Source organism: Trachypithecus francoisi, unplaced genomic scaffold (assembly GCF_009764315.1).
Source record: "Trachypithecus francoisi isolate TF-2019V2 unplaced genomic scaffold, Tfra_2.0 Lachesis_group8, whole genome shotgun sequence".
NCBI classification, from domain to species: Eukaryota; Metazoa; Chordata; class Mammalia; order Primates; family Cercopithecidae; genus Trachypithecus; species Trachypithecus francoisi.
In genome coordinates, this window is record NW_022681473.1 from 115,879 (window position 1) to 132,767 (window position 16,889).

At 55.1% G+C, this 16,889-nt stretch overlaps 2 protein-coding genes, 1 long non-coding RNA gene and 1 pseudogene across 4 annotated transcripts; 3 read left to right on the forward strand and 1 right to left on the reverse strand.

Moving 5' to 3' along the window:
- Positions 1 to 1,420: 1,420 nt before the first annotated feature.
- On the reverse strand, positions 1,421 to 2,642 carry IFITM5 (interferon induced transmembrane protein 5). Its single transcript, XM_033205295.1, has 2 exons — positions 2,221 to 2,642; positions 1,421 to 1,639 (listed from the first exon to the last, which is right to left on the reverse strand). Exons 1-2 carry the CDS (start codon positions 2,404 to 2,406, stop codon positions 1,427 to 1,429), a joined length of 399 nt encoding a protein of 132 aa, XP_033061186.1. The 5' UTR covers positions 2,407 to 2,642; the 3' UTR covers positions 1,421 to 1,426.
- Positions 2,643 to 12,219: 9,577 nt separating this feature from the next.
- On the forward strand, positions 12,220 to 13,430 carry LOC117080991 (interferon-induced transmembrane protein 3). Its single transcript, XM_033206519.1, has 2 exons — positions 12,220 to 12,548; positions 13,115 to 13,430. Exons 1-2 carry the CDS (start codon positions 12,300 to 12,302, stop codon positions 13,265 to 13,267), a joined length of 402 nt encoding a protein of 133 aa, XP_033062410.1. The 5' UTR covers positions 12,220 to 12,299; the 3' UTR covers positions 13,268 to 13,430.
- Positions 13,288 to 14,818, forward strand: LOC117080526 (annotated as a pseudogene). The gene is made up of 2 exons (XR_004435883.1): positions 13,288 to 13,464; positions 14,177 to 14,818. The product of XR_004435883.1 is annotated as an uncharacterized LOC117080526 (transcript).
- A 15-nt stretch (positions 14,819 to 14,833) lies between these two features.
- On the forward strand, positions 14,834 to 16,706 carry LOC117080996. Its single transcript, XR_004436046.1, has 2 exons — positions 14,834 to 15,119; positions 15,898 to 16,706. It is a non-coding gene; the product is annotated as an uncharacterized LOC117080996 (long non-coding RNA).
- The last annotated feature ends 183 nt before the right edge of the window (positions 16,707 to 16,889 follow it).

The following is a 16,889-nucleotide window of genomic DNA, read 5'->3' on the forward strand; positions in this document are numbered from 1 at the left end:
CTGGCCCAGGCTGGCTGGGCCTGCACTCAGAGTCCCGGCCACACCTGCGGCCAGCTGCAGGCATATCACAGATAGGGAGCGCTGCCCAGGGCTCCAAGTAGACCAACTAGATAAAGATTCCCACCCACAGCCCAGGAAGATCCGGCAGGCAAGGGTGAGGGAAGGGCCCCGGGGTGGGGTGCTCAGAATCCCGGGCCACTCTGCAGTTAAGCACCATAAGTACCACCCACCGGCAATGGCTGACCTCAGGGCACCACCTCCCGGCAATGGTTGGCCTCAACGAGGCCCCAGGGCCTCCCTGCAGCCCACGGTGTGCATGTCCCTGGCACTCTCCCATCACCAGGCTGTGGTGGGGGTGTGTGGGGAGGCAGTGGTGCACAATGCAGGTAAAATAATATGAGAACATGCGCCCCATGGTGCATGCACCCATACACCAAGGGACTCGATGCAGGTAAAATAATGTGAGAACAAGCATCCAGCACCAGGGGACTCAGAAAATGTCGCACACACACCCATTTTCTGTCTTTCTGGATACAGTTTGGTTGGTGTGTGTGAGAGAGAGAGATAGGGAAGCTGCTATCCAGCCCCACTCATGGGATGGTCCCCACCCTGCCTTCCCAGTCACCCTCACTGGCCCAGGAGGGAGGGAAACCACCGTGGGGACTGGGATTTCTCAGAATTAAGGGGGCGCGCAGGGTCATGGGGACAGACAGAATGACCCAGAAGGAAGGAGGCGTACACCAGACCCCAGATGGGGCCCACACACAGGCACGGACTCTCACGCAGACTTCGAGCACGCACACACATGTGCACAGAGAGATGGGGCGGGCACACGTGGAGTTGGGACGCACCCATGATGTTCTGGGGCACAGGCCACTAAACCACAGAGCAGCAGAGATCAAAGGCCTGGGCTTCAAACTTAGTTTAAAATACTCTGGGCCTCCACCCCATAAGCCACAGGCCGCCAGTGGCTGAGAGAAGGGGACAGTGGGGGAAGGGCAGGGCTGCTGCGCTGCCGGGGACACTCCCACCGTTGACTCGGGGTCGGCCGTGGCATTTGGCTTTGCTGGACTCTAGGGCAGCTCCTTCCCCCACACTAGGCAGGAAAGAGGCCCAGGAGGCACTTTCTGGAACCAGGAACTTTTAATCGTGGAACCGAGGGGCCTGGAGTGTGAGGAGGGAGGGGCAGGGCTGGGGGCAGAGTTAGGGCCCGGGAACCCTCAGGTTAGGGTGAGGACCCTGGGGTCTGACTGGGTCAGCGTTAGGTGCCCATGTTGGGGCTGGAGGGCCCCAGGCTCAGGATGGGGCAGGGATGGAGGCCCCACAGAAGGAGGGCCAAGCTCGGGGGAGTCAGTATTGAGCCCCAGGCGCAGCAGCCTGGGGTCAGTGTCCTGGGGCTGGGGGCCCCAGATCAGGACCCAGCCTGTCAGTCATAGTCCCCATCGTCAAATTTGGTGCTGAAGAAGGCGGCAGAGTCCTTGGCCAGCCGGGCCAGGTGCAGGGCACCAGTCACCACCAGCCCCAGGAGCAGCAGGGGCGGCACCAGCGTCCACATTGCGGCCAGGATGTTGTAGCACTTGGCCTTGGAGCCAAAACGCCGGGCCGCTTCCAGGTCACCAACCACCTTCTGATCTCGGGCCTGCAGAGAGACCGCAGGGCCAGATGGCTTTGTGTCCTCGGGGCCTGGGGGCCCTTCCCCACCCCCACCCAGGGCACCTAGAAGGCCCCTACTGGACCCAAAATCCGGATGGAGGGTTGTGGCCTGAGGAGATGCTCCCCAGGGCCCCAGCTATGGACCCAGGGGCCATCCCAGGCCAGGGTCAGCCTATCAGAGTTCTCTACGGGGCAGGGTCCTCCAGGGCGCGGAGACACCCCCAACCCTGCCACCCAGGAGCTGAAGTCAAAGGGACCTCTGTTCCAGGAGCCCCCAGCATGGGAACCCCCCTTGACTGCAGAGACCTCTGTGGGTGCCTCCCAATGGCCTCTGTGCTCTTGGATGCGCCAGACCCCCTTAAGAAGAAGCCCCGTGTTTAATGGAGAAGCCCACGGCCTTGCCTTCCTGAGGAGCTCCTTCCAGGCCATCCTGATGGTGTCCCCTTCACAAGCGGTACCCACAGAGCCCCTCAGACAAGCGGATCCCCCCGCCGCCCCCAGCACGGCGAGGACCCCCCACAGAGCTCCCCACCCGTCCCCCCACACCTTGGTAGGGCCCCCGCCCACCTTGATGGAGTAGGCCAGCGCCAGGAAACCAAGGCAGCACAGGTTCAGGTAGAGGGTGCTGAACACTGACCAGATCAGGTGGTCTCGAGGTGGGGGGTGCGGGCCCCCCAGTGTGAGGGCTGTGTGGGCACCGGCCTTGCTGGGCGTGGGGGCCCGGGGGTCCTCGCGGGGATACGCGGTGTCCATGGGTTCCAGCGCCGTCTCTTCCACACTTAGACTGGTGCTGGGAGGGTGGGCTCCCACTCACTTATAGCCCTGCCGCCCTCCCGGCCCAGCCCCTCCATGCTATATATAACACAAATTACAGCCTGCAGGCCGAGGGTGCGGCCCGCCCCTTAGCCCCCACCCCAGGGAGCCCCTGTCCGAGGCTGCCTTGGACCACCCAGCAGGGCCCTCCTGCCAGACATCCCCGGCTTGGAAGGCGACTGCCAGGCGGTGGCAGAGACCCCCACCCACACACCTCATCCCCCCCACCCCCATCAAACGCAGTGGGCAGATCATTGGCCAGAGCCCCCTCCCTCCAGGCCAAGAGGAGTGGGAGGTGCTGCCTCAGGGCCACGGGTCTCACAGTTCAGGGATGTACAGGAGCCCCGTCTTCAGAGCCAGAGCTGCTGACACCGCAGCCCCTCCATTCCCAGAACTCAGAACTCAACTCTGCCCCAACACTCTCGGAGCAGAAGCACCAGCGCCGGGCCCTAGGAGCGCTGGCGTCCCTGGGAGGGGGAAAGGGCGCGCGTGAGAGGAGAGAACCGCATGAGGAGAAAGCCAGGGGGTGCAGCCTGTTAAGAACCTGCAGGGGACCCCCAGGGGCCAGCAGCAGCTGTTAACACTGGTGGCGGGATGCAGGGAGCCTGTGGGCGCCTGTGGTGGACACACCCCACCTCAGCCTCCTCGGCTGCCCTCCTTGATCCCAGAATGTCTGTGGTGAGTGGTCCTGCTTAGGGCTCAAGGTCCGCCCCAGTCTTGTCTCTGTGGCTGCAGATGCCTCTGCGTGGTGACAACTCACATTTATGTCTTCAGCCCAGACTGCCCCCCAAAGACAATGGTTTGGTCCCCAGCTCTGGACTCACACACACTGCTCTGTGGACCTCCTGCTCTGTGGACTTCCACCCACTTCCCAACAATAGACCCCGGACCCTCCCTCCAAACCTCCTGTGTCCAACTGCACCCGGCCAGAAGGCTCAGCTTCCCAGTCTCCCAGTCGGCCACACTCCCGAGCGCCCGGGACTGAGCTGCCCTCCCTCCTCCAGGACCCGCACTCGCCACCGGCAGGGGATGGTTGGGTAGGGGGTTCCTTGCTGCTGTGCTTGAACCTGTGAACCCCAACTATCTGAGACAGGTCTCCGTTAATTTAGAAAGTTTGTTTTGCCAAGGTTGAGGACGTGCCCATGACTCAGGCTCAGGAGGTCCCGAGGATATGTGCCCAAGGTGGCCGGAGCACAGTTTGGTTTTATACATTCTAGGGAGACAGGAGACATCTGTCAACATGTGTAAGATGAACATTGGTTCAGCCTGGAAAGGCAGGACAAATGCAAAGCAAGGCGGGAAAGACTCGAAGTAGGGGGCGCTTCCCGGTCGCAGGTACGTAAGAGACAAAGGTTGCATTTTGCATTCTTTTGAGTTTCTGACTCGCTTCTCCAAAGGAGGAAATCAGATATGCATTTACCTCAGTGAGCAGAGCGGTGACTTTTTTTCTTTTCTTTCTTACTTTTTTTTGGTGAGACGGAGTCTTACTCTGTCGCCCAGGGTGGAGTGCAGTGGCGCTATCTCAGCTCACCGCAACCTCTGCCTCCCGGGTTCAAGCGATTCTCCTGCCTCAGCCTCCCGAGTAGCTGGGACTACAGGCACCCGCCACCACGCCCGGCTAGTTTTTGTATTTTTAGTCGAGACGGGGTTTCACCATGTTGGTCAGGATGAAAAAAGCTAACTGTGTAAAGTATTTGAAGAGGTTTGTTCTGAGCCAAATATGACTGACCACGGCTCATGACACAGCCTCCGGAGTTCCTGCAAATGTACCAGAGGTGGCTGGGCTACAGCTTGGTTTTACACATCGTAGGAAGACAGAAGTTACAGGCAAAGACATAGATCAATGCAAGTGTCAACGAAAAGAGTCCAACTCTGTGAAATATTTGAAGAGATTTATTCTGAGCTAAATATGAGTGGCCATGGCGTGTGATGTGGCCCTCGGGAGGTCCTGAGAGCATAGGCCTAAGGTGGTCGGGGCGCAGCTTGGTTTTATACATTTTAGGGAGACATGAGGCATCAATCAAGTCCATTTAAGAAATACATTGGTGGCCGGGCGCGGTGGCTCAAGCCTGTAATCCCAGCACTTTGGGAGGCCGAGACGGGCAGATCACGAGGTCAGGAGATCGAGACCATCCTGGCTAACACGGTGAAACCCCGTCTCTACTAAAAAAAAAAATACAAAAAACTAGCCGGGCGAGGTGGCGGGCGCCTGTAGTCCCAGCTACTCGGGAGGCTGAGGCAGGAGAATGGCGTAAACCTGGGAGGTGGAGCTTGCAGTGAGCTGAGATCCGGCCACTGCACTCCAGCCTGGGCGGTAGAGTGAGACTCTGTCTCAAAAAAAAAAAAAAAAAAAGAAATACATTGGTTTGGTCCAGAAAGGCAAGACAACACAAAGCTTGTGAGGCGGTGGGCAGGGTGAGGCAGCGGTGTTCCAGGCTATAGGTGACTTTAAACATTTTCTTGTTGACAATTGAGTTTGTCTAAAGACCTGGGATTGGTAGAAAAGGAGTGTTCAGGTTAAAATCAAGATTGTGGCTGGGCGTGGTGGCTCATGCCTGTAATCCCAGCCCTATGGGAAGCCGAGGCGGGCAGATCATGAAGTCAGGAGTTCGAGACCAGCCTGATCAACATGGAGAAGCCCTATCTCTACTAAAAATACAAAATTAGCCGGGCGTGATTGTAGCAGGACGAGCGGCAGACAAAACTCCTCAGACACCAAGTTTAAGAAGGAAGGGGTTTATTCGGCCGGGGCGTCAGCCAGACTTCTGTCTCAAGAGCCGAGCCCCCCGAGTGAGCAATTCCTGTCCCTTTTAAGGGCTCACAACTCTAAGGGAGTGCGCGTGAGAGGGTCGTGATTGAGCAAGCAGGGGGCACATGACTGGGGGCTGCATGCACCGGTAATTAGATTGGAACAAAACAAGATAGGGATTTTCACAGTGCATTCCTATACAATATCTGTAATCTATAGATAACCAATTACGTTGGGTCGATCTTTAACTACCAGGCCCAGGGTGCGGCACCGGGTTGTCTGCCTGTGGATTTCATTTCTGCCTTTTAGTTTTTACTACTTCTTTCTTTGGAGGCAGAAATTGGGCATAAGACGATATGAGGGGTGGTCTCCTCCCTTATGATGGCGCCTGTGATCCCAGCTACTCAGGAGGCTGAGGCAGGAGAATCGCTTGAAACCGGGAGGCGGAGGTGGCGGTGAGCTGAGATCGTGCCACTGCACTCCAGCCTGGGTGACAGAGTGAGAGACTCTGTCTCAAAAAATAAATAAAAAATAAAGATGTGGAGACCAAAGTTATTTTGAAGTCTTTCAGTGGCTGCCCTTAGAGACAATAGGTGACAAATGTTTCCTATTCAGATCTTAGTTAATCGCTTCAGGATTGGGAGGGTCTGGAAGAAAAACACCTAGCTATGTTAATTAAGATTATTTACAGATGCAGATTTCCCCCCAACAAGGAACAGCTTTGCAGGGCCATTTCAAAACTTGGCAAAGAAACTTGTTTTGGGGGAATTTTGATTTTCTTCCTTCTTTTTTTTTTTTTGAGACTGAGTCTCGCTCATGTTGCCCAAGCTGGAGTGCAATGGTGCAATCTCAGCTCACCACAACCTCCGCCTCCCAGGTTCAAGCAATTCTCCTGCCTCAGCCTCCCGAGTAGCTGGGATTACAGGGATGCACCATCACGCCCCAGCTAATTTTGTATTTTTAGTAGAGACGGAGTTTCTCCATGTTGAAGCTGGTCTCGAACTCCTGACTTCAGGTGATCCGCCCGCCTCAGTCTCCCAAAGTGCTGGGATTACAGGCGTGAGCCACCGTGCCCAGCCCTTGTTTCCTAATGTTATGCCAGAGTCCGGTTGGAAAGTAAGTCACGATATATAGGGTTAAATAAAACTCATCTGGTTGGCCGGGCATGGTGGCTCGTGCCTGTAATCCCAGCACTTTGGGAGGCCGAGGCGGGCAGATCACCTGAGGTCAAGAGTTCAAGACCAGCCTGGCCAACGTGATGAAACCTGTCTCTACTAAAAATACAAAAACAAAACAAAACCAACAAACAAAAACTCATCTGATGAGAAGTTACCATTTGTAGGGCATGACTCCCCAGGCCCCTTTGGCAGGAATTTGGACAAGATAAAAAAGTCAGAGTTTAGTTCTCAGAAGTAAGGTGTGTTGCTTCTGCCAGGAAAGGCAGGACATCTCAAAGGGATGTGGTCACAGGTCATAGTGATACCAGTGGGCTTGGGGAGATTCCCAATTGCCAGTGGGACCTGAACCCCCATGGGTGTCCAGGCTCTTGGCACAAGAAGGAAATTCAAGGATGAGTCAGAAAATAGTGAAAGCAGGGAGATTCGTTCAAAAGTGAAGGCCAGGCGCGGTGGCTCGTGCCTGTAATCCCAGCACTTTGGGAGGCCGAGGCGGGCGGATCAACTGAGGTCAGGAGTTCGACACCAGCCCGGCCAACATGGCAAAACCCCGTCTCTACTAAAAATGCAAAAATGAGCTGGGCGTGGTGGCGGCGCCTGTAGTCGAAGCTACTCGGGAGGCTGAGGCAGGAGAATGGCGGGAACCCGGGAGGCGGAGTTTGCAGTGAGCCGAGATCGCGCCACTCACTCCAGCCTGGGCGACAGAGCGAGCCTCCGTCTCAAAAAAAAAAAAAAGAAAAAAGTTCAGCTTTGCCTAAAGAGTTGGTTGGTCGAAAGAAATTCTTGAGTTTAGATAACAGAGACTGTGGAAGACGAGGTGCTTGTTACCCAGATGAGCCTCCAGGCAGCAGGCTGGAGAGAAGGATGATAAATATCTCTTTTCCACCCTTAAAAAGGGCTCTTAGTTAAATATCTGTTCTGTTAGGAAAAAACCTAGAAAGGGAAGGAGATTCTTTACAGAATGCAAATTTCCCTAATGAGAGACAGTTATGCAAGGCCGTTTCAAAATATGCTAAAGAAATCTATTTTGAGGCTGGGCATGGTGGCCCACACCAGCACTTTGGGAGAATGAGGCAGAAGGATCTCTTGAGCCCAGGAGCTGGAGACCAGTCTGGGCAACATAGCAAGGCCCCGTCTCAAAAATAAAAATAAGTTTATTTTGGGGGTAAATAATTTTTATTTCCTTCAGAGCCTGCTATTTGTTGTGAAAGGAAAATAAATATTGGGATCCCAAAATCACTGAACCAAAAGGAGACATCACGCTGGGAACTGCTTAGGGCAAAACTGCCTCCCATTCTGTTCTTAAAAACGCCGACTGCCAAAACAAAAAAGCTACATACCTGCCTCACAATTTGTCCACAGGGAAATTCCTTGTGGACAAAAGACAAATAGAACTCAAAGTTATCTTTCTAGCTGAGGTAATGCATATCTGATCGCCTCCTTTGGAAAAGCTCATCAAAAACTCAGACCAATGTGATCCTTTGTCTCTTCTCGACCTGTGACCTGGAAGCCCCCCCCACTTCTAGTTGTCCCGTCTTTCCAGATGGAACTAATGTACATCGCACATATATTGATGTCCACGTCTTCCCATAAAACCAACTGTGCCCTGACCACCTTGGGCACCCTGTCAGGGCCTCCTGAGGCTCTGCTACCCATGCATCCTTAACCTTGCTCTTAAATTGACTGAAGGGGTGGCCTACCCCTCCACACCTGTGGGCGTTTCTCCTTAGGTGGAACGAGAGACTTGAGAAAAGAAATGAGACACAAAGTATAGAGAAAGGAACAGTGGGCCCAGGGGACCGGTGCTCAGCATACAGAGGACCCTCGCCAGCACCTGTCTCTGAGTTCCCTAGTATTTATTGATAATTATCTTTACCATCTTTTTTTTTTTTTTTTTGAGACGGAGTCTCGCTCTGTCGCTCGGGCTGGAGTGCAGTGGCCGGATCTCAGCTCACTGCAAGCTCCGCCTCCCGGGTTCACGCCATTCTCCTGCCTCAGCATCCCGAGTAGCTGGGACTACAGGCACCCGCCACCTCACCCGGCTAGTTTTTTGTATTTTTTAGTAGACACGGGGTTTCACCGTGTTACCCAGGATGGTCTCGATCTCCTGACCTCGTGATCCGCCCGTCTCGGCCTCCCAAAGTGCTGGGATTACAGGCTTGAGCCACCGAGCCGGCCATCTTTACCATCTTAAAGATAAGGGAGTGGCAGGATAATAGGATCATTGTAGGGAGAAAATCAGCAGTAAGACATATGAATAAAGATCTCTGTGACATGAATAAGTTTAAAAGAAAATGCTGTGCCTTGATATGCATGTGCAAACATCTCCAAAAACCTTTTAGCAGCATTGCGCCAGCAAGTCCCACCTTTTGCCCTAAGGCTGTTTTCTCCTATCTCAGTAAACAGAGCATACAATCGGGTTTTACACCAAGATGTTCCATTGCCCAGGGACCGGCAGGAGACATACTTTTCTCTATCTCAACTGCCAACAACTGCCAAGAGGCCTTCTTTCCTCTTGTACTAGTCTTCCTCAGCACAGACCCTTCACCGGTGTCAGGCTGGGGGACGATCAGGTCTTTCCCTTCCCACGAGGTCATATTTCAGACTCTCACGTGGGGAGAAACTTTGGACAATACCTAGCTTTTCCTAGGCAGAGGTCCCTGCGACCTTTGGCAGTGTGCATATCCCTGGGTACTTGAGATTAAGAGAATGGTGATGACTTTTAAGCAGCAAGCTGCCTTCAGGCACTTGTTTAACAAAGGCACAGCCTGCACAGCCCAAAATCCTTTAAACCTTGAGTCACCATAGCACATGTCTCTTGCAAGGACAAGGTTGGGGGTTAGGGTCACAGATTGACAGCATCTCAAATACAGAAAAAAATGGAGTCTCTTATGTCTACCTCTTTCTATATAGACACAGTAACAGGCTGATCTCTCTTTCTTTTCCCCACAATTGACCGAAAACTTTCTTAGATATTTAGGGTTTACACTGTCATGTGACGCTGTACCACAGTCAGGTTGGAATTTGGTACCTTATTGCCTCGAAGAGTCTGTTTTGTCACTACTATGAGCTTTATCTCAGTGTTACTGCTGGTCGGTTGTACCTAAACTCTACAGGGAGGGGATATCAGTAGGCCTGTCCAACGTCCTTTCCCTTCGAGGCTGTGAATTCAGTTTTTCAGGTTTGTTTGGGACTCCATTGGCCAAGGGAGCTCCATTCAGTCATGAGGGGAAGGGGGCTTAGATTTTTATTTTTGGTTTTCAGTCAGCACTCCAGTCCAGTCGGGGGCTTCAGACCATGAAGAGGGGAGGTGTCCCCATGGCAGAGCCAGACACAGATGCCAGGACATCCTGTGTGTGGAGGAGACACGGCCCAGGATAGAAGGCGTGTGGAGGCCTGGACGTGGCTAAGTCCTTAGCGCTCACCCCAGCCAGCAGAAGGAAGAGGACTTAAGGACTCAGGCCTGACGACGGACTCCTGCAAGTGGGCATTAATATAAGACATTAATATCTTACTTTCAGGGCCGGCAATGGTGGCTCACACCTATAATCCTAGCACTTTGGGAGGCCGAGGCTGGCAGATCACCTGAGGTCGAGAGTTCGAGACCAGCCTGGCCAACATGGTGAAATCTCGTCTCTACTAGAAGTCAAAAATTAGATGGGCAGGGTGGCAGATTACCTGTAATCCCAGCTACCTGGGAGGCTGAGGCAGGAAATCACTGGAACCCAGGTGGCAGAGGCTGCAATGAGCAGAGATTGCTCCACTGCACTCCAGCCTCGGCACCATAGCGAGACACCATTTCAAAAAGAAAAAAAACTGCCAGGCGCAGTGGCTCAAGCCTGTAATCCCAGCACTTTGGGAGGCCGAGACGGGCGGATCACGAGGTCAGGAGATCGAGACAATCCTGGCTAACACGGTGAAACCCCGTCTCTACTAAAAAATACAAAAAACTAGCCGGGCGAGGTGGCAGACGCCTGTAGTCCCAGCTACTCGGGAGGCTGAGGCAGGAGAATGGCGTAAACCTGGGAGGCGGAGCTTGCAGTGAGCTGAGATCTGGCCACTGCACTCCAGCCCGAGTGACAGAGCGAGACTCCCTCTCGGAAAAAAAAAAAAAAAAAATTAAATTAAATTAAAAAACAAAAAGAAAAAAAACTTTACTTTCGGGATACAATTGAGGCAGGAGAATAGGGTCTGGAGGCCATTTCACACTGTCTTCCTGGAATGAGGAAGTCTTACTCCCTTTGCAAGCCCCACTTCTGCATGGCAGGTGGGAAATTGAAAAGCCTCTGATTGGCGTTTTCTAATCAATCACACGTTTGCATAGGACTGTACCCTTGTAACTGAACTGAAGCTTCTGATAGGAGGACAAGCCTTTGCATAGAAGTGCAACTTTGTAACTTCACTTTAGCTTCTGACTGGTGGCTTTCTGCAACCATTTCATTTTCATTTAAAAAAATCATTTTTTCTTTCCAAAAATAATTTCATTTTGATAAAAATCTCTGCTTTTGTTGCTTCGTTCTTTCCTTGCTTTTGTGCATTCTGTAAAATTCTTTGTTCAAAATGCCAAGAGCCTGGACACCTGCTACCAATCACGCAATCCTTGATGCATGGCCAGGAAAACATCCCGTAGCAAAGGTGTTTAATGTCGAGAAGCACTGTGATTCGACGGTAGACACAGTCTCTTTTAAATCTTATAAATTATCAATACAATTTATCCTATAGAGCCAAAGTCATCATTACTCAAGCACATCACTCTGCAATTACACGGCTGCACGCTACTGTTCTGTGAGCTCCGGAGGTCCCAGATGTGGACCTGACCACCCGCTGAGGTGAAAGGCTACGCCAGGGTGAGCAGCTGCCCATCTCTGTAAGTTCCACCTTCAGCGATGTCCTCCGGGGAGTCTGGCCTGGTGGGCAAATAAGCCCAGGAAAATGGGCCCATGTAGCACATCAGGAATTAAACAGGTCACGCCGCACACAGGCCTGCAGGCCTCGTTCCTGCCCGTGACCCCTCCCCTGCCAGCCCTGCCCACACTGCCCCCTCTGACAAGCCAAGCGCACAGCATCAGCTCAGTGGCAACTGCAGGAAGCGGCCGGCACCCCTGTGAGGACCCAGGGAAGAGGCAGAGATGATCAGAACCTGGAAATCTGGAGGGCGCCCCAGGGACCAGACACCCAGAGCTCTGGGCAGCGTGGGTGCTGCTGGGCCACGTGGAGCGGGTCTGGGAGCCTTCACCAGGTGGTAAAAGGCCATGGCTCTTAACTCCACCGTCCAGGCCTCTGCCACTGGCATCCCACAGCCCCCTCTTCCGTCAGTGCTCCCCAGAGTCCCCGTTCCTGGGCCTGGAGGGCTCCTTTGGGACAGGCGGCACTGGCCGCCGGGCCTCTGACCTGCACCAGGAGACACGGGGACCTTTAGCCCCCACACCCGCACGGAGCAGGACTGCAACCCCGGAAACGACGAGGCATTTCAGCAGATGAGGCCTGTGACAAGTGAGGCGAGGGCTTTGGGGGAACTGCTGTGGGACCCGGCGTGTGGAGGCACCAGCACAGGCCTGGCAGGAGCCCTGAACCGGGACAATGAGGTCCTGCAGCTGCTGGCCTGCGGTGTGGAGACTCCCAACGTAGGGGAAGTCTCCAGGACCCCCACACCCCTAACAAGATGAGAAATGTGCTCACTTGGGCTCTAGAGAGGAAGCCCCTGTTAGCCCTCAGCCCCTCCTTCCTCCCCGTCCCAAAGTAATTTGATCTTCAGGAATTTGTTCCGCCCTCATCTGGCCCCGGCCAACTCTGCATTTGACAAATGCCAGGAAGAGGAAACTGCTGAGAAATCGAAACTACGAGGGAAAGGGAGGGCCCACTGAGAACCATCCCACTAACGCAACCACCGCTGGCCTTCGCAGGACACCATGAACCACACGGTCCAAACCGTCTTCTCTCCTGTCAATAGCGGCCAGCCCCCTAGCTATGAGATGCTGAAGGAAGAGCACGAGGTGGCTGTGCTGGGGGCGCCCCACAACCCTGCTCCCCCGATGTCCACCGTGATCCACATCCGCAGCGAGACCTCCGTGCCCGACCATGTCGTCTGGTCCCTGTTCAACACCCTCTTCATGAACCCCTGCTGCCTGGGCTTCATAGCATTCGCCTACTCCGTGAAGGTGCGTGTGGCCCCAGGGGATGCTCAAAGGGTCAGTGAGCCTGGGGCTCCACCTGCCCAGATGCTGCCTGGGGTGGGGACTTGTGTGTCCTCGTGAGTGTGAGTTTGTGTGCACCTCTGTCCTGTGTGTGCCCACGTCAGTAGCTTTGTCTGTGTGATCTGTGTGTGGGTGGCTTGGGGAATCTGCCCGGTGCAGGTCTAGGAGGAGGCTCCAGGAGGCTGGCTGGCTCAGAGTTTGTCCCCAGCGATCCACTAGCCCAGAGCAATTCTCCCTACAGCCCAATACCAGAAATGACACCCTCACCTTCCAGACTGGCACCTAGGCTCTCCCAGAAAGTGAGAAGGGAACTCACAGGCGACTTCACCCCATGGTGGGGAGAACAGCCTGTGCTGGGGCCAAGGCAGAAGGAGGATGAGGCCCGAGGCCCCTGGAGAGTCAGCCTGAGTGAGGAAGGGGAGGGGGTGGTCCCTGATCTCAGAGTGGGGAGGAGCCGGGGGGAGTGGGAGCCACAGCACATGGCTCTCAGCTGAGGGATCCTGGTCCCCTCACCATCTCTTCTCCTCCAGTCTAGGGACAGGAAGATGGTTGGCGACCTGACTGGGGCCCAGGCCTATGCCTCCACCGCCAAGTGCCTGAACATCTGGGCCCTGATTTTGGGCATCCTCATGACCATTCTGCTCATTGTCATCCCAGTATTGATCTACCAAGCCCATCGATAGATCAGGAGACATCATTCAGGCCAGGAGCTCCGCCTATAACCTGTGTCCCATGTGCTCCACCTTCCATTCCTGGTCCTGCCCCCGGAACCGAGTCCTGTATCAGCCCTTTATCCTCACACACTTTTCTACAATGGCATTCAATAAAGTGTACATGTTTCTGGTGCTGCTGAGACTTCACCTGGGGAGGCGTCCTGCTGGTTCTAAGATTAAATGTAATGCCAAAGGTTCTTGCCTTAGCCACCCCACCGGAAAGAACTGGTGTGTCGGCTGCCCGCGACAAGTGATGAAGACACGGACCAAGAGAAAAAGAAACTGTAGGCTTTATTGAGCAGAATGACAGTACAAAGATTCCACAGCGTGGAAGGGGTCCCAAGCGGGTAGCCACTGCTGGTTTTGGGTGATTGCCTTTTAAACTCTTTAAGGCGGGAAATACATGGGGCGGGAAGATATTACCAGAGCAACAAACAAAGGCAGTAAATTATTTTGTGACGTGTCTTAGATTTTGAGGAAAACCGGAATTGCTACTTACGTTTTATCTAATTGTATCTATTTTATGACCTTGCAGCGCATAGCAAAGGAGACAGGATCTCACAGGACTTTACAAAGTATGTTCACAAGGAATTGGAATTGGGAGCATAGATAAGGTCTGGGTCTGCTGGTCACAGAAAAAGGGGTTTTGAACATTTCTTTTAGTTTTGGGGGGGGAAGGAAGAGTGAGAGATAACAGAAGGAAGCTTACAGCAGAATTTTAGCTGTTTACAGCTTTCTTGGGGAAGAAAACACATAAACAAATCCTGGTGTTAGGAATACTTTAGGCATATATCTTCAATACTGTTCATCTAGGACCTAAGGAAGAGCCGATGCAGGAGATGGGGGTTTCACAGCTTTCTGAGCCCCTACTCGACCCAGGACGCCCCCCTGGCCCCTCCTTTCATGAGCAGTGTGGCCAGCCCCTGCACCGCTCCTTCTGGCCTCTGCAGCTCTTGGGGACGGGGCAAGTGCTTAGGCCTTCTGGTTTCGGGCCTCCTGCTGTGGGCAGCAGCTGGACCCAGGACCCTGGGAGGAGTTCCTGTGTCCTGGAAGTCTCAGCTCCGACTCAAGGTGGGCTCTTTCCGGAACGTCAGTGCTGAGTCCGGGACATCCTGGGCCCAAGGATACGCTCTTGGCCTGTCAGCAATCCAGGCTGTCGGCTCAGGACAGAGGGAAGGGCTGGAGCCCCCAGCAGGGCCAGGAAGGGGCAAGGTGGCACCGGCTCCCCAGCTGCTCCCAGGCCCTGCTCTGTGGTGCTGGGGACCTGGCTTTAGTTCTCGGGGTGGAGGGAGCACCGAGCTGTCTGGAGCAGCCAGTGCTGCAGATGTGGGCAGCTCGGGCCCTGTGGAGGGAGGGGGCTTTGTGCCCAGGGCAGCAGCTGAAGGAGCCCCGGGCCTCGTAGCCCCTCCTGGGTGACCCAGGTGCTGCTTCGTGGCAACTGCCGCCTCCAGTCCAGCGGGTATCGTCCCTGCTCCCCCGCGGTGGGGGCAGCACAGGAGGAGTGGAGCTGCCCTCATGGAAGTTACCTCCCCGGGTCTGACCCCTGGACAGACACCCCGCCCCGACCTGGTTACAGCTCCCTTCCCCGGTTCGGTCTCCGGTGTGGGCGTCTGGGGTGCCCCGTGGGCAGCCGCGGGAGGAGCTGGGGTGACCACGCGCGCCCCGCCCCGCCGTCCACCCCCGACTCCAGGTCTGGATCTACTCCCTCCCCACCCTCACCCGCCCCCAGACCCGGAGCCGCGCTCTCGGCCCAGGGGTCCAGGCGCCGCATGGGCGATGCACGCAGAGGAAGCGCCCTCTCCCCCTCGGGGGTCTCCCGGAGGTGAGTTCCAAAGGGGGCGAACTCGGAAGGGGTCCCGGCGGGAGGCGCGCGGCCCCGCCGGGCGGGGAGGGAGAGAAGCGGCGGAGGCGGGAGCTCAGCGGCGCCCCTGGCGGCGGCCGGCGCAGGTGCAGGTCCCGGAGGAGGCTCCGCCCGCAGCCCGGACCCCGTGGGGTGGGCGGGACGCGGACCCCGAGACCCGCAGCGCCCGACGAGCACGGGAGTTCCTCTCCTCCCCCTCGGGCGCGCCCTCGGCCGGGCCTTCCGGCCCTGCTGGGGCTCCCACCTCCCCTTCACCCGCGGGGGGCCGGATTTCCGCGTCTCCGGGGCCCCCCCTGGGCAGGGGTTCCAGCCTGAATCCAGGAGTGACCTGTGGGAGGACTTGGTGGTCCGGGAATCACCCTGGGAGCCCGGTCCTGTGACGCCATAATGGGTTCTCTTTGCGCTCCGGGACAGAGCCCACTGGTCGCATCGAGGCAGGGGACAGCGCAGAGCCGGCTGCCGGGGAGACCGGAGTTTTGTGATTACTCAAATCCGTCTCCCCCAAAACGGGGGATCCGAGTTTGAAGGACGATTTGGTGGGTAGGCGGCCAGTGAGTCAGGAGTGCTGACCGGGCCGGTTGGAGATGAAGCCCTGGGGAGTCGAAGGTGTCTTCCTAACCCTAACCCAGTTCCTGGGTAGGGGCCACAGGACCAGAGGAGCTCCAGATTGTGGGTCTGGGTGGTGCCAGCTGATCCATTGAGTGCAGGGTCTGTAAAGTATCTCAAACTCTGATCCTAGGTTCTACAGTCGTGCTGTGATCCTCGGGAGCAACTTGGGGGCTGGCGGGGTCAGAATCTTCCATCCTCCAGCTGCGTGACTCCTAAACCATCATTTCTAATCTTGCGGCTAATGTGTAGTCCTGCAAAGGCAAACTAGTCCCCAGGCAGGAAGGGGGGTTGTTCAGCCTTCATCGATAAACGTTTCTCCCCAGATCAGTTTAGGCGAAGCCCAGGGATGAGCAAGGACAGCTTGGAGGTTAGGAGCCAGACGGAGTCGGTTAGGTCAGACCTCCTTCACTGTCGTCATACTCTGAGTGATGACTTTGGCAAAGGTGGTTTCATTTCCATGCCTGCCCCTCAGAATCCTGCCTCCCTCTTGTGCCCTGCAGTTTCTTCCTCCCTAAACAGCAAAACACCTTCCACAGGAAATTGGAGCCCCACCCCCCTCTGCAGTCATGTGTGGCCTTTGATAGGAGGTCACAAAGCCTTGCAGGGAGTTTGTTTAGGCAGCCCTCGATGTCTCAGAGCAGGCTCCATCCACATCCACCCCTGGCTTGCCGGGACCCGGCCACAGTTTGGTCTAAGTGGCCTGGGATGTGGTTGGGGCTGGCAGTGGCCTGTTGGGGATTGGGTGGAGGGTGGTGGGGTTGGTGTGCGATTTGGGGAGGCCCAGCAGTGACTCCCAGCAAGGGCCAGGGCTAGTTCTTTTTTTTTTTTGGCTGCAATGGGTAGGGAGGGGCTGATGGTTTTGGAGCTCAGTTTTTGAGATGGAAGTCTGCTAATGCTCCCGTCTGAATAAAGGCCAAAGAAAGCCCTTTCCTTCCTCCACTCGGTGTCTGAGGCTTTTGTCTGTGACTCGTCCTGCTACAATTTCTAACATTACCAGTAATTTTAAAGCTAGCTTATTAAAGATTTTACTTAAGTCACATGATTGTGAAAAGTATTTAGGCTTTCTATTTAATTTATGAGTACTCTTTAAGTTTAAGCTAAATTTCGTAACTTGTGGCCAAA